General features: G+C 30.1%; 1 protein-coding gene across 2 annotated transcripts; it reads left to right on the top strand.

Moving 5' to 3' along the window:
• Positions 1-4,596: 4,596 nt before the first annotated feature.
• Positions 4,597-12,338, top strand: LOC100249224 (calcium-dependent protein kinase 1). 2 transcript variants are annotated; one of them, XM_010660615.3, is made up of 8 exons: positions 4,640-4,770; positions 5,281-6,257; positions 9,507-9,650; positions 9,797-9,949; positions 10,712-10,827; positions 11,013-11,180; positions 11,520-11,744; positions 12,006-12,338. In XM_010660615.3, exons 2-8 carry the CDS (start codon positions 5,474-5,476, stop codon positions 12,123-12,125), a joined length of 1,710 nt encoding a protein of 569 aa, XP_010658917.1. In that variant the 5' UTR covers positions 4,640-4,770; positions 5,281-5,473; the 3' UTR covers positions 12,126-12,338. The 2 variants fall into 2 exon arrangements, with proteins under 2 accessions (XP_002265450.1, XP_010658917.1); XM_002265414.4 differs by having other exon boundaries at positions 4,597-6,257.
• Positions 12,339-13,649: the final 1,311 nt, after the last annotated feature.

The raw sequence follows: 13,649 nt of genomic DNA, 5'->3' as shown, positions 1-13,649 counted from the left end.
GAATGCCAAAAATAACGCTGCCATAATAATAATGGCAATGGACATTGGAGAGCCAATATTTTAAAGGTGTGTCATTTTGATAATACCACCCTATTTTGGCATGAAATTTAGGATACCTAAGGCTTAAGAAATCACCATATGGATTAGTTGAGTTATCTACTATAATTTAATACCATTCACAATTTGATTTGGAGGATAGAAACATTCAAAATCATGAATTGAACAATTTTATGGGTTAAAGTTGTACTTTCGGTTCAACAGTATTTAAACTAAGATAAATATACATTACGCAAATGAAGACATTATAGACCTCAAAATTGATGTTAGGAGTTTTTTTTTTTAATTTAAAATTTTCAAGTCCATCTTATTACAAATAACTTAGCATGTATTTAAGTTGAGAAGACATAATTAATTGTGAAAAGCATAAAAGAAAACTACGTTTTTGTTGTAAAGAATACATGCATTTTTTAGTGTTAAACTTATAAAAAGTTGAAAGACGATGTCGATTGAGAGGGAGGGGTAGCAGTTTTCTAATACAAGAAGGGGAGACTCTGGCAAGATAGAAACCATAGCCTTCCTCGATGTTAAAGAGTATCATTAACATATTGAACCAAAATCTTGCAAGTTTAAACTTTTAAGAAAATTGGTAGTTCAACATGATATTAAAATTTGATTTGATGGAAGATTTCGGGTTGATCCAAATTATGTCTGTCTCTTCATTGTTAGTTTTGGGAATCACTTTGGGTTTGTAATAATAATCCACATGCTATATGAGACTTGTATGAGCTGAGTTGCTAAATTGATTTAGATTGGTAGTTTTTATTTTATTTTATTTTATTTTGTCCTTGTTTATGGAGATGGCAATTTGGCATCTGTTTGGTTTTATGAACTACCATATTTTTCATTTTGTTTAGGGAGATACTTGGTTTCTTTTGCTTGATATGGAGATTAACTTTGTAAAAAAAATAGACTACTAATATTTTTTTGCAATTAAAATTAGATGGAATATGTTTTCTTTAAATTAATGGATTGATAACTGTTTTTGCCTGCAATTAAAATTAGACAGATGTATTTCTTCTGTAAGGGCGTGTTTGATACATGGAAATGAGGAGTAAGAATGAACATCTCATTCATTTTCTCCTTCATTCCTTCGTTTGGATAACTTAAATAATGATGGGAATGTGATCAAATGTGATTCTATCCTAACTATGAGGTATTTTGATTCCCTAGTATAAGTTATTTTTAAAAATATTTTACAAACATTAAGGATTTTTTTAGATAAATAGCTTTTAAATATATATATATATATTTGTAAGAAACACAAATTGTAAATTTGTAAAATAAATTTGATTCAAGTCTTATTTAAAATAAAAACAATTTTTAATTACAAATAAATTTAAAATAAATATTTTCTAATAAAATATGAATATTAATAAGGGAAAAAGTGGAATTTGATTCACTAATATGAAAATATATAACACAAAGAATCTCAAATTTTTTAGATTAGTAATTATATTCATTTATTTAAAAATAATTTGATATATATATATTTTTTAATGAGTCATCTAATTATTTCTAAAAATGTCCATTTTACTTGCCATATCATCTAAATCAATTGATAACTAAGACTCTTCCATATAGATGTTTCTCTTCATATTTTATTATTTGAGATTTTTTTTTCTCTAAAAAGAAATAATTTTTTTTCTTAAAAGTTCAGGAAATATTATGCAAAAAAAATTTCTATTTAAATACAATTAATATTTTTTTTATTTCCTAGAATGTCAAGAAGAAATATTGTCAAACAAATCCTATATAATCATAATTACCAATCGAAAAGTAATAAGGTTGTTTATTAAATAATAAATAATCAATTTTATAATATATAATTATTTTAATTATGATTAATTTATTTAATATAAAATAATTACTTATTTATTTTTATACTATATATATTAAAGTACAACCATATTGTAAAACATTTTATATCTAAAAAACTCGTATAACAAATTTTATTCTCTATTATGTTAAACAATTATTAATATTATATAATAAATACCAATTTATTATCAAGAAGATGAATTTATTTTTAACTTATTAATACTAGAACAAACTCTTTTATTTATTTATTGTTTTTCAAATTCTTACATTATAATGTTTTTAGAACAAAAAAATCCCAAATAAAATAATAATAATAAAATATTTAAAAGGAAATGAAACATCTGTTGGGAATTTTAATTGTCAATTGATTTGGATGACATGATAAATAAAAATGATATTTTTGGGAATAATAGGATGACTCATTAAAAAGTGTATGTATTTCAAATTATTTTTAAATAAATGAAAATAATACTAGTTTAAAATTATTGATGTTCTTTTTTTCTGTATATTTTCATATTAGTGAATCAAATCTTATTTTTCCCTATTAATAATATAATAAAATCATAAATTTTATATATATATATATATATTTTATAAATATTATAAAAATATAGATATTAAATTAATTGATTTATTTTGTTAAAAATAAAGAATAATTATTCAAGATTAATAACGTCCAATACTATTCTATTTTAAATTAATATAAAAACAAATAAAATTTAATTTTTAAGACATAAATGAGTCAAAATTTTAATTATATGCTATATTTATTACTCAATTATGAAGATAATAGATTAAATTAATTTATTTAATCTATAATTAATTAATCAGTTTTTTAAATTTCAAATTAGTTTTACAAATTACACGGTTTATTAAATAATTTAAAACATTAATTACATCTATTATTTTTCTTAGTCATTATATATATATTTTGAGTTTTACATTATTTTTAAAAATTATTAAACTTATTAATAAATTCAATACAAACTCTCATTTGATTTGAAATTCATTTTTCTAATGAAAAAAACCGTAAAAATAATTTTCTATTTTATTTTGTTTTTAAAAATTGTTTGTAAAGAATATTAACCAAATACTGGTTTAAAATTTTAAAATCAATTTTGTTTTTAAATCACACGCCTAAATAAGTTTTTATTAGAAATATTCGGTTAAAAAAGATGAATTAATCCCTATATATATTTATTTTTTAAATAATCAATTTTTGATATAAATGACCTTTATCATTTCAAGTATTTACAAATATATTTTAAAATAAAGAGTTATTTTTACAAGAAAATAATGAAACATTTTTATCCAAATGAGACCAAAATAAGGCAAGAGGTCAAACTTCAAAATTTTAGATTTTCAAAAACCTTTTTAATCAAATAACCCTTTTATTATTTAGCAAAAAAAAAATCTCAATTTTTTAAAAATGAAAGTAAAAAAAAATAAAATTCAAACCATGTACAATGTGAATTTTTTTAAAATAAAATAAAAATTATTTTAAACCATATGTATGATATTATTGATAATTTATTTATTTATTTATTTTTATTTTCATTTTTACTTAAAATTAAAATGGAAACAAATTATAATTCCAACCTTATATTCCTGCCATACACATAAATTGGAATTATCAAATTCATTTTTATTTAAGAAGAAATAAGAATGAAAATAAAATATTCATTCTAATCCCTTATTCCTCCGGAAAAACCCTTTATAGATAATAAAGATTGAAACCATTTATTTATTTTTTTGAAAAAAAACATTGTTTTTTGATGATAAAAAATGAAATAATTTTCTTTTAAATAAACATTGAAATCATTTTTTATTTTTTTATTTGTAAAATAAAAGCTGGAAAGTGTTTTTCTAAACATAAATTGAAAGCATTTTCTAGAAAATCTTACAGCATTTTCTAAGATTTTATATGTCTATATCTATATATATTAAGTCAATTTTATAACTAATATAGCGCATGTTCATTCTCAATTTGCAAACTAACTTTTCCATGGTTTGATAAAATTTAATACTTATTACTTAACGATTTAAATTTATTTTAAGTTAAATTATAAATTTAAAACTTATTACTTAATTTTTATTTTAAGTATTAAGGTTTTATTTTTTATTTTTTTAAAATTAACTTAAAATTTATTTTAAATCATCCAGATATTTATCTTCATAAATTAAATAACAATAGAGATTGTGGAGTAGTAAAAAAGATTAGTGTGATAATTAGAAGAAATGAGAATAAAAAGATAAAATAAAAATATGAATTTAAAAATGAGTTAATTATTTTTACTTATTATTTAAAATTATTTTTTATTTTAAGTTATACAATTAAATTATTTTACTAATTATACTTAATTTATTTAATGACTTAAATTAAATTATTAAGTAAATTTAAGTTATTAAATTAGTTTATCAAATACCCACTTATTTTAATTATTTTTTAAAAATAAATAAAATCATTGATAATTAAAAACTAATAAAAATCATTTTTAAAAATTAAGGTTTGTATAGAATTGGAGTTTCGCAGGGAAAAACTCATGATGTAAAATTAGGTACAAAGTAACTTAATAATTTAACAGCAAACTTGATTAAGTCAATGCAGATGCCAAAAGACATTTTTAACTTTAGGGAAACGTTTGGCAACACACAGTGATAAATTGAAATATCTAATATAATTTATTATAAAGGGCCGGAGGATTGGAGTTTCAGACGACGCGTTTTCTCATCCGGTGTCTTTGAAAGCCTCTTCAATTCTATTTGATATTTTTTTTTTATTAAAATTTAAAATGATACGTCACAGCCACATCCATAGGCCACCACCAAAGGCACCATTTTCTCTTTCTTTCTTCTGTCTTTCTTCAATATTCAACTGCTTCCACCCACCTGGTAAGCCCCCCCCAACCCAAACCTCCACCTTGTCTCATCTTTCATACCCCTTCAGATTAAGATCCATCTCTGCAATAATCCTCTTTCATTTCACGCTTCTATTTCATGTGCAATTTTTGATTTCCCGTCAGCTTGATTTCTTCCTTAGATTCTACTCTTGTTTTCTTTTCTTTTTACATGGTTTCGGATTGAATTGTTTGAGGCTACTCTGCATACTCTTTTTCTTTCATTTCATTTCCTCTTCTACTTCTTGTTTAGTTTGATCAGTGATTTTGACTTTTGTGTTGGAGTTTTCGTCTCAATTAAGTTTGGTTTTTCTTTCTTAGTTGGACTGTTGTTTGGCAGCTGTTTTCTTCCCTTTTTCTTTGCGTAATAATAAAGCCTTTGATTTATGTTTTTGATGGAAAGAATCTGAAAATATTGGTGAGAATCACTTGAGTTTCTTTGTTGTTTCTTTGTTGTTTTTTTGTTGGTTTTTAAACTTAATTCTAGTTTCATTACCGATTACAGCTCATTTAGTTGGCTAATTTGAGCTTTCAATCCGCCGTTCCCACTGAGTTCTGGATAGAAATGAGGGGTTGACTTTCATATTGGGCTTCCGATCTGAAGATAGATCCTCCATGTTGGCTTAGCACAAGTAACTAGATTAGATCTTAATGTTGAAATAAAGCAAGTTTTTAGAAGCAGTGAAGCTTGTAATCAGATGGGTAATACTTGTGTTGGTCCAAGCATCTCCAAGAATGGTTTCTTCCAATCTGTGTCGGCTGCAATGTGGCGGAGCCGTGCACCGGAAGGCTCGGCTTCTTACACGAATGGAGAAACTATGGATGAGCCACAGGCTACAACTAAAGAACCCGGATCACCATTGCCAGTCCAAAACAAACCCCCAGAGCAAATGACAATCCCCAAGGAGGAGCAGCCTACAAAACCCAAGAAGCCCCATCAAATTAAGAGGGTGTCGAGTGCAGGGCTTAGGATAGAATCTGTGTTGCAAACAAAAACCGGAAACTTTAAGGAATTTTTTATTCTGGGGAGGAAGCTTGGACAAGGGCAATTTGGGACTACATTTCTTTGTGTGCAGAAAGCTACCAGGAAAGAGTATGCGTGTAAATCAATTGCGAAAAGGAAATTGTTAACAGATGAGGACGTGGAGGATGTCAGAAGGGAAATTCAGATAATGCACCACCTGGCAGGGCATCCAAATGTCATATCTATCGAGGGAGCTTATGAGGATGCTGTGGCAGTTCATGTTGTCATGGAACTATGCAAAGGTGGGGAGCTATTTGATAGGATTATTCAGCACGGCCATTACACTGAAAGAAAGGCAGCTGAGCTTACTAGGACTATAGTTGGGGTTGTGGAGGCTTGTCATTCTCTAGGGGTCATGCATCGAGACCTTAAGCCTGAGAACTTTCTTTTAGTCAATGAGGAGGAGGATTCACTTCTCAAAACAATTGACTTTGGATTATCAGTTTTCTTCAAGCCAGGTATATACTTGTGGGGACTTCTGAAATTTCTTGTGATACTTGTCTTAAATTCTTTCTTAGTTGCTATTTTTTTCCCCGTTGGTAACTCTCTAGCTGTTTTTCCAACAAAAATAAATAAACAAATAAATAAAAAATAAAGTTGCCAACTCAAACTAACTGTCTTCAAAAACTAAATTACATAATAGCATGACATTCAAGTTGTTTGCTTTTTAAACTTATTGTTACATGAATATGTAATTTCTCATTTGATATTTGCGATATCCTTAAGTTAATGATTCTAGTGAACCTGTTTCAGCAGATATATTTAAATCTATGCTCCATCTTGTACAGAGTATGGTGTTGTTTGAAAACCTGCTGCTGATTTAACAGCACATTTTGAACTTTAGCTACAGTGAGATTTCCATCATTTTTCTTTAGTAGTAGGATTATAAGCATACCAGCACTGTGAAGTTTATTTACTCATGCAAATGGTTATAAGAAACTTGCTACCCAGCAATAATGCCTTTTAGCTTTCTTTAATTTCTTCTCTTTATGTGAACTTCCAATGAAATTTGTGTCAAAGTATATATTGTTTCCTTTATAATCAAATGAATGAAATTTTATTTCTTTATATGAACTTCCTTTAATCCTTTAATTTTATCTCTTTTGGGGTTACAAGTGGCATGGCAGATTATTTATTGATATTGCTTGAGTGATTAACTTAATACTTCTTTCTTAAATGCATACTTATGTATCTCACCAGTTTGTCCAGACTTGGACTGGAACAGCACTTAAACCATTGTAACCATCCATCTTTCTTGGTTGCTGGCCTTGAGACACATTAATATGCGTTGTTTGCATAATGTTTAGTAAATTATATTTATATTAGACTGATATTATATATATATTGGATGGGACTATTTCTTTTCCACTCTTGCCTATCAGCCCATAGGATGAGAAAGGAGCGAGTAAACAAAAGGTAGAGTAAAAAAATAATCCCACTCTATTTATAAACCACCATATTAGAATGCTTTTTCCTCTGCACTTTGTGCATCGTGGTCATTATTTTAGGTAGGATAATGAGTTTCTTTACCCACAAACCGTCCTTTACAATTTGGAAAATGGGTTAGATTTAAAACTTAATATGCCACTATATCTTGTTGATAGCTAATTTTGTGCCAACATTGGATTTATCTATAAGCCACATGATTATCATAATTCGCAAGATCAGTGACAAATGTTAGTCAGTAGTAACACCAATCTTATTGCATTATCATGTCACCATTGACAATATTAGCATTGAATCTATGTCTATTCCACCACTATCTTTGCCGCTTTTACAGCACACCTGTCATCTTCAACTTGTTTGAGAATGAGAAGGTTCATGTTAGGGGGAGTGAATGAAATAAGAGCCACTCCTGCATCCTAAGGTGAGCTATAAAAGGTCACTTTGCCACCTCCACTAGTTGGCTTCATTGGTTTCTTCGCACTCATCAAGAGTATATCTTCAATAATTGCCTCCATGCCCCTCTTAGAGAGAGGGTCTTGTAAGCATATCGTTGCATCAAGATATTTTCTATACTTATATGAGTGATGCCTAGTGTGATGGCACCCAAATGCTTCATGCTTGCGCAGGTAGGGGGTAAGGTTCGAGGAGCCCAATTGAGCTTGATTTACCTAGGTATTGTGCTTAACTTTCACCTCCATTGAGTATATGAGATGGTTTGAGGTTTTACATTCTAGTATACCCCCACTTATTTGGTCTGGTTCAAATTTAGTTTTCAACCTTTTCTATTCATAATGGAGTCAACTTTTGTTGGAACTCAACTTAACCTGAACTTGAACAAGTTAGATGAGAGGTTTACTAGGTTTTAGACTTTTTATATACTCTTACTGATTTGGTCTGGTTCAGATTTAGTTTATCATGTTGGAGTCAGCTTTTATAGGAACTCAACCCAACCTAAACTTGAACACACCTATTCTATGCTATTGGGCATAAAAATTCCAGAAAGCCTGCTTACTAGACTGTTTCTGCTCTATAATCTGAAGTTTGAGCTTGCACATCATCGTCACTCATGGAGGTGTTTCCTAACTAAATGTGATGCACTATTGAAGTTCTTGTGTGTTTTATGAGGTATCATACCATTATTGTGCTTTTGTTGTGTTATTTGCCATAATTTGTGTTCACAAACGCTACTATCCTTCCATTCTTTATGGATCGACTAGGTGTACACCGCATGCCTTTTAATTGTTTTAAGTGTACATCATCTCATTGGTTCATTTACATGGGTACCATCTCATTGATTTGTGTTGTTTCACTTAGCTCTTATCTACACATATCTGGACATAAAGGGTGACCCTTTAAAATGTCAGAAAATTTCTCTTTGAGGATAAATTCTCGTCTCAAAAGTTGGCCCTAAGTTTTACATTTTGAGACCTTACTGATAAAGATCACTTCCATTTTCTCTCACCCCTTACACCTCACTTTTTGCTATGGTCTTCCCTTGAACCCACTGTTGAGGTACCAAGTGGGTGGGCTGGTGGTGTTAGGGGTTGGTCAGAGGCTTATTGGGTTTGAGATTCTTATGTACCCTTACTTATTTGGTCTTCTATTCATGATTGAGTCAACTTTTGTGGAAGTCAACCCAACCTGAACTTGAACAAGTTGGGTAGGAAGCTCCATCATGTTTTAGATTCTTGTACACCCTTACTAATTTTGTCTGATTCAGATTTAGGTTTTGATTCAGTTCATTTTGGATTCCAACTTTTGCTGGAACTCAACCCAACTGGAACTTGTACACATCTATTCTAGCCTATGCTTCTATTCTATACACGATTGCAGTAAGTGGAATTGGCATTTTATATATAATTATGCCTTAACCAAAATAATGTGTTTGCTAGGTTTTTAACTTTGTGGTTAAGAATTGGTCAGCAATCAAGTTAGCATAATGCTGTTAGTTTCATTTGCATGTGTAAGAATATTATGAGTAGGAAAAGGAAACAAAAGTGGGAAAAAGAAAAGTTAAAAAAAAAACCAAAGAGAAAATGCCACTATTATTAGTCTATGCCTTAGTGGTCCTGAACTCTGGAATTTTCTGCACAATTTTGCTGCTCTCAAGATTCACACCTGCGGGTTCGTTTATCAATTGTTGCATCTTGTTATTGAGTTTGGTTTTATTTCTATGGCTCTATTGCTCTTCCCTTACTAAATACTTTGAAGAAGCTCCAAATTCCATCTCCAATCAAGTACTGATAACTCTCTCCTTTCAGGGGAAAAATTTACTGATGTGGTTGGCAGCCCATACTATGTCGCACCAGAAGTTCTGAGAAAGCGTTATGGTCCAGAAGCAGATGTTTGGAGTGCTGGGGTGATCCTATACATTTTATTGAGTGGAGTGCCTCCCTTTTGGGCCGGTGAGTGTGGAATTTGATACCCTACAAGCCAACATGCTTCCATCTCTCTAGTTTGTGTGTTAACATCTCTGATTATGAAGTTTACTGATTGTAATCATTTCCCACTGCTTTCTTGTTCTTCCTTTTCCTTGTTTGATGATTTACAGAAACCGAGCAAGGTATATTTGAACAGGTCTTGCATGGTGATCTTGACTTTTCATCAGACCCTTGGCCGAGTATCTCAGAAAGTGCCAAAGATTTAGTAAGGAGAATGCTTGTTCGAGACCCTAGACGGCGGTTGACTGCACATGAAGTTTTGTGTGAGTTCAATTCAAGTTTATTTTATTATTTTTTATTTTGAAAAAAGTGTTGATAATGATATCTTATGGTCATTGATCCATAGCTGGGGAGTGTGGTCAAACATAAACAATCATTGTTTCTTAATACTATGACATATTGACATCATTGGGTGGAAATATGCACCTAAATTTTTACTATTTTGTAGTAGGCCATCTTATTTTGTTTGTTTGTTTTGTTTTTGTGTGTGTGTGTGTGACATTTAAATCCCCACCCTTTTTGACTGGCATTGTTGTCCTGGTGATTGATGGTTCTCCAGGAGCTCTTTGTGGTGATCTCTTGTGTATGGGTTCTTTTGCAAAACACAAATCACATGGAAGATGTGAGGTTTCCTACACTCATATATCCTAGGTTTCTGCACTCTGAATGATAAAAGTGATCATTTGTTGTCTTAAAGATTATTGACAAACTTGGGAGCTTATGAATTTAACTGATGCGGAGTTATTCTCTTGTAAGCAACATTTTGAATATAAAAGGTGAAACCTTGAGCATGTTATTCAGGATGTCTAGGCCCAGGTCTGCCTTGTTGTTCACAGTTAGACAGCAATTTTATTTACAATTGATTGAAGTTTCCAACTTCTTTTGAACTTCTTCAGAAAGTCAAAGCTAGCTGCTTCTGTTGTTTCTGTTTTTTATCTCAGTTTTAAAAATGAAAAAAAAGAAGAAAAAAAGACTTTTACTTTGTTTAGATATCAATGTGAAATGTCTGGTTTAAACTTTTGCAGGTCACCCTTGGGTTCAGGTTGATGGTGTAGCTCCTGACAAGCCTCTTGATTCGGCAGTTTTAAGTCGCTTGAAACAATTTTCAGCAATGAACAAGCTCAAGAAGATGGCTCTTATTGTAAGTCTCTAGACGTGCAAAAGACATTGTTCTTGGACACTAATTAACATGCTTTATATATTGCAAATTAGAAGGCTTGATAGTTGGAGTTACTGTACAAAATTATGTCTTTAGATATTCATTGTTGTTTGCAACTTAGGATAAAAGTCTTTTGGTTTACTTAATCAATGTGTTTAATCTTTCAGGTCATTGCAGAGAACCTATCAGAAGAAGAAATAGCTGGCTTAAAAGAAATGTTCAAGATGATAGATACAGACAACAGTGGCCAAATCACTTTTGAAGAACTCAAGGCTGGATTAAAAAGAGTTGGTGCTAATCTTAAAGAGTCTGAAATTTATGATTTAATGCATGCAGTAAGTATTGGAAACACCATGGCTGTCAGTCCTTTTAAGCAATTCAATTCAAAAGGTTGCTCATTTTTCTAGTCATGATTCTATTTAATCAGTTGACCAAAAGGAGCACTTAGCATTTGCAGAGAGGTTGCTTTTCCACAAGTTACATAATATTTGAAGATCTGTTTTCAAGTATTAGTTACTATTCCTATTTGTAGTTTTTTCCCCACATCTTTGGGGACCATGTTACCTAAGGATGTGGAAAGGAAAAAAGGTTAATTATTATTATTATTATTATTATTTTCAGTAGCAGAGAAATATAAATAATATCTCTAATTCAGCTGGTGCTTGGAATTTCAGGCTGATGTTGATAACAATGGAACCATTGATTATGGGGAGTTCATAGCTGCCACACTACATCTAAACAAAGTTGAGAGAGAAGATCATTTATTTGCAGCTTTTTCCTACTTTGATAAGGATGGAAGTGGCTACATAACCCCAGATGAGCTTCAACAAGCCTGCGAAGAGTTTGGCTTAGAGGATGTCCGCCTGGAAGAAATGATCCGAGAAGTTGATCAGGACAATGTAAGTAATTTCCTTTTAATATCTCAATGTTTTAACAAGGACTTGAAAGGGTTGGGAAAAAGTCAGAAGCCGTATCTTTTTCCGTTTAGAATTTATTGCACCAAGCTTGGATACTTTTAAGATCTTGAACTTAGTGGGTCAACTCAAAAGTTGGCTAACTTTACTCAACTCAGTAGGGTTTCTTTTTTATTTGTCTGCATTAAAATTAATATCAAATTGTAGTGAACTATGAGGTTATAATTTTGTACTTTGATTTTTCAGGATGGACGCATAGATTACAATGAGTTTGTGGCCATGATGCAAAAGGGAAATCCAGGCATTGGGAAGAAGGGCCTGCAAACCAGTTTCAGTATGGGGTTTAGAGAGGCGTTAAAACATTAGTTGGTGAGTAGTTGATTACGAGGTTCTTGTTTTCTTTTTTTCTTCTTTATCCCCTCTTTATTTATTTGTTCATTTTCACTTTTCATTTTGACTTTGTTGAGTTGAAGATTGTATGTATAGTAAAGAGCAAAGGTGCTTAATCTAAGAAGCAACCCAACTCTTCCTTGAATTCATTCAGGTTCCCATTTGAAATGGATTTTGAAAGGTCTACTATCTTGTACTCTTATGTAGTAGGGAAAGATACTTGTCTCTTTATCTTTCTTTGGTAATCCTTTAATTTAAGGCTAGTGAACTTCACTTCTCCTTCACTAATGGAGCAATTATGAAGAGTTTGAGATGAAGGGCATGCCGGGGATGCTGGCAGTTGCATTGTCCTTGGTGTTTTGCTTTGTTTTGCTTTGGAAATTGATGATGGTAAAAGGATGCCAGTAGTTATAATGCAGAAGGGAAGCAACAATTTGTGATGTCTCTAAAGTGGATCAGTGGTTCTATTTGTTACACAGCAGTCAAACCTACTCTACTGATTGGTAAATTGTTGGATTTGTGTGGTCTCTTTAATAAGTTGCACCAGAACTATAGGGTGTTGGTTCAGATTTGACTGACGATCCAGGGACTTGAACTAGTACAAATTACAAATGAAGATGGATGCTTTCATTAATTCTTTGGTTTAGTCTCAACCATCAACAGTCAAACACTACATGTGGAAGGCCTCTGTGGCTGAGGGAGGTCAAAAACCACAATAGTCAGATATAACTTACACCCACTTTCGTCGTAACACATTAAATATGAATCGACTGTTGCCATCATTACCATACCTAACAAGGCCGCACACCGTTAACAACAACATGCTCAATTAATGACCTCAAACTGCAAATGGCTAATTCATCGGGACAATTGTCTTTTATACCCTTTAAATTTTAATATATTACCTTTTAAGGATATAAAATAGTGATGAACTAAAATACCACTTTTCATATAAACTTTTTTGGTCTTTATTATATCACTATTCATGCAATCATAATAATTATATTTTAATCATTTGGATTTTTTATTGTTTTTAATTTTTTTTTATAAATAATTGAAAATTAGCATTATTTTCTATTTTAAATTATAAATAAAGAAAAATTATGTTCAAAAACTATTTTAAAAAATACTTTCTAAAAAAAAAATGGTAAAATGATTTATATTTTTTATATTTTCTTTTTGAAAAAACATTTAATTAAAAAATGAAAACTATTTTTAAAAATAAAAATTGAAAACCTTGTTTAATACTATTTTTTATATGCAAATAATAAAAAGAATTCAATTTTATTCATTGATTATCCATTTTTATTTTTTTTTCCATTAGTTATTTTAATAAAAAAAATAAAAAAATATAGTATGTTTACGATTAAACAAAGGAATTGGTCAATTATGTCTTTTTTGTGTGACTATCTTTTACATGAAAAATAATTAAATAACTAAATTATATATATTTATTACTCTTCTTAATTTTATTTTCTTTATTTATTTTTTGTCTAAAAG

The sequence above is a fragment of the Vitis vinifera genome, chromosome 13 (genome assembly GCF_030704535.1).
Source record: "Vitis vinifera cultivar Pinot Noir 40024 chromosome 13, ASM3070453v1".
Taxonomy (NCBI): domain Eukaryota; kingdom Viridiplantae; phylum Streptophyta; class Magnoliopsida; order Vitales; family Vitaceae; genus Vitis; species Vitis vinifera.
Note: the sequence above shows the minus strand (reverse complement) of the source record. Positions and strands in the feature narration are given on the sequence as shown.

Excerpts from the sequence above, each read along its gene's own strand:
- LOC100249224 (XM_002265414.4), top strand. The coding sequence starts at position 5,474 with ATGGGTAATACTTGTGTTGGTCCAAGCATCTCCAAGAATGGTTTCTTC. Across the intron at positions 9,651-9,796 it reads AGTGCCTCCCTTTTGGGCCG|AAACCGAGCAAGGTATATTT; the intron begins GTGAGTGTGGAA and ends GATGATTTACAG. Across the intron at positions 11,181-11,519 it reads TTTATGATTTAATGCATGCA|GCTGATGTTGATAACAATGG; the intron begins GTAAGTATTGGA and ends TTGGAATTTCAG.